Source organism: Labeo rohita, chromosome 5, assembly GCF_022985175.1.
Source record: "Labeo rohita strain BAU-BD-2019 chromosome 5, IGBB_LRoh.1.0, whole genome shotgun sequence".
Classification (NCBI taxonomy): domain Eukaryota; kingdom Metazoa; phylum Chordata; class Actinopteri; order Cypriniformes; family Cyprinidae; genus Labeo; species Labeo rohita.
Window position 1 is genome coordinate 13,415,084 of NC_066873.1, and position 3,149 is coordinate 13,418,232.

General features: G+C 39.8%; 1 protein-coding gene across 1 annotated transcript; it reads right to left on the reverse strand.

Annotated features, from left to right (window-relative positions):
* Window positions 1–2,094: 2,094 nt before the first annotated feature.
* On the reverse strand, window positions 2,095–2,863 carry cmlc1 (cardiac myosin light chain-1). Its single transcript, XM_051108770.1, has one exon. It carries the CDS (start codon window positions 2,600–2,602, stop codon window positions 2,219–2,221), a length of 384 nt encoding a protein of 127 aa, XP_050964727.1. The 5' UTR covers window positions 2,603–2,863; the 3' UTR covers window positions 2,095–2,218.
* Window positions 2,864–3,149: the final 286 nt, after the last annotated feature.

A 3,149-nucleotide genomic window follows, 5' to 3' on the forward strand; every position in this document is an offset into this window, starting at 1 on the left:
ACTGCGGAGCCCTTAACATTACATGCGAAAAAAAGATTATCGTGGTTGTAAATTGACTGTTCCTACGATGTAACTAAAATAAAAAGTGGGAACTAATTAATGGAGCACTAATTAAAAAGACGTGGGAACACTTAATTCGTGGCCATCAAGTTATGTGCGGGGGTCTGCACAAAAACAGACAAGTGCAGTGATGCCAACAGGGAAAAGTAGTGCTGTTGGACATGATGGCTGGGTCCGATATCGCATACTAGGCCTCAGCTCAAGACCTGAAATGGGTTGTTGGGGGCCTCCAGGAACTTGGTTGGGAACCACTGAAATAAGGTATGCATGAGATCTAATATTTTTTATAAATTATATATATATATATAATAATAATAATAAAAGACATGTATGTTTAATTGTTTTAAAATGATGAGAGTTAAGAGTATCAGCAAGTGCCTTCTTGAGCTACAGCACAACATTAAGGGCCGATATAAAAGGGGAACAATACGTCATTTGGGCTGATATCGTTTTATTTTTAACAGTATATTGACACTATTGTCTTCAGTGTGCCATAGCAACCACACTACAAATATTCATTAAACTGAAAGTTTAGCGAATATTTAATTAAACAATGCAATTAAAAATGAACTGATCATATTATATAGGTGTGTGTTTCTGTGCCTTTAGTGTGCATGTGTGTGCATGTATGTGTGTATGCTTGCAAAATATTTTTTTATAGATTATAACATTTACATGTTCGAGCACACACACACACACACACACACACACACACACACATAAAACTGCACCTTTCTTTCCCTTTCTCTCTTCTTGTCTCTCTGTTTCCTTTCTTTGCTTGTTCTCCTGCCATACTGCCTGCAATGCATTTTATTAAGACTGTTAAGATTTTGTAGGGACACATACTGTATCTAGGTCTATAAACCTATTTTCACCCTCAATTTCTGTGTGAAAGTGTGTGTATGCAGCCCATGTTACTATATTTTTCTTTTCTTTCTCTTTCTCTTCTCATTTCTCTGTTTCCTTTCTATGCTTGTCCTCCTGCCATATTATCTGCAATCCAATTTTTTAAAGACTGCTAACATTTTGTATGGATGCATATCTAGACCTATAAACCTATTTTCACCCTCAATTTCTGTGTGAAAGTATGTGTGTGTGTGTGTGTGTGCAGCCCATTTCGGCTGAAAACTGTGGCCCATTTTAGCTTAACCAGCCATCTTAAATGATTAAGGTTCTTTTTTAATTAAATTTTTTTATTTGAAAGAGCATGTCAAAACATTGGTCATAAACCTTTGCTTTGTTGGTAAGCTTACTTGTAATTGCTTTAGTACCCTTATTAGTGATTAGCTTCATGTAACACTCTGCCCTGCCTGCCTTACAAAACTCAGGCCAATCAGAATTATCATTACATGTCTACAAGTGTTGAAGCTGCTTTCTATATAGTGTGAATGTGTGTAGTAAGAATGTAATCCAGACAGCACAGGTATCTCCAGTATGTCTTTCAAAGAGGCTTTGTCTGGAAAGCATCTGCTGTGTACAAACATCTGATGAATGCTTTTTACATTATAAATCATTAACATCCTAAAGACATTTTTTTAAATTTCTATGTAACATCCGAGTGACGCATTGCAGGTATGGAAAAACTGTTAAAATGCTTTTTACAGATGAAAACACACCCATAAAATAGACATGTCCATTGACGAATCCTCTCCTGTAGCCTCATGGGATAATAAAATGTGTATGTATTGCAGAATCTTTCTGTATAAAGCCTAGTAGCCTTTTTTCAAACATACTACTCTATTCACATATGTTCTTTGCCTACTATGTAGTAGGGAAGTTTCGTATTTCGCCACACAGCCAAACTAGAACTAGAACAAACTGTTGCATAGGTTGTTTGTTGCACAAAGAAAAAAAAACTTAGGGGCGTCACTGGCAAAACTCCTTTTTGGTTTTTGCTGGCACCTTTATTTTTAAGAGTACATACTGTAGATCATGTTTTCCAATAGTTAAAGCAGTACCTTCCTTCTCTATGCACATCTGTGTTTTTGACATCTCAACAACAAGATTAACAGAACAAAAAATCTCAGACGAAACAAAATTTGGATGATTTTTATTTGATGCTTTCCAAGACATACAGACAAGACATATTTTCTTTCCAGTGTTTTGACAGTTGCCATTTAGAGTTCCAATTTCATTCGGCAATCTCTTCAGCTCCGGCTCACCCAGAGAGGATGTGCTTGATGAAGGACGTGTAGTTAATGCAGCCGTTGGCGTCTTCTTGTCCGGTCATCAGACGGTCCACCTCATCTTCTGTCATTTTCTCCCCAAGCGTTGCCAAGACATGACGGAGCTCAGCACCCATCACTGTTCCATTTCCCTCTTTGTCAAAGACTCTCAGACCCTCAACAAAGTCCTCAAATGTCCCCTGGTCTTTGGCTCTTGAGATATGCTGCAGCATGGGCAGGAACGTCTCAAAGTCCAGGTATTTGGTGTTCATGTCTTCAGCCTTGGGCTTCCCCAGCACAGTCAGGACATCAGCGTTGGTAGGGTTGTGACCCAGGGCCCTCATCACATCTCCACACTGGGCGTACCTTATCTTCATCTCGCCCGTTGGCGTCTCGTCAAAGAGTGTGAAGGCATCCTTGAACTCTTCGATCTGGTCAGCGGTAAATTCCAGCGGGATGCTTTTCAGGTCCAGCTCAGGCTCTTTGGGGGTCTCTGGAACTGGGGCAGGGGCTGGCGCTTCTTCTTTCTTCGGCTCTGGCTTTTTAGGCTCTGGTTTCTTGGGTTCAACTTTTTTTTGGTGCCATTATGCCTATGCTCAGAGTGGAGATGGGAAAAGCTGGGAAGTGTGTCGTAAGAGCCCCTGTTGGGCTTTTATATTGCCATGTCAGAGAGTGTGATAAGCCTTATCAGAACTGGAATAGCGGCAGACTATATAAGGAAATGAACTGGAACAGACTTGAGTGCTGCGCATGCCATATTGAAATGCTTCTGTCCAGTAGATAAAACCAGACCGACCACCCTGTTACCTCATCGAAATTAAGATGTTCATGTCTTTCTTTCTTCAGTCAAAAAGAAATGAAGGTTTTTGAGAAAAAACATTCCAGGATTTGTCTCCATGTAGTGGACTTCAATGGGTTGAAGGG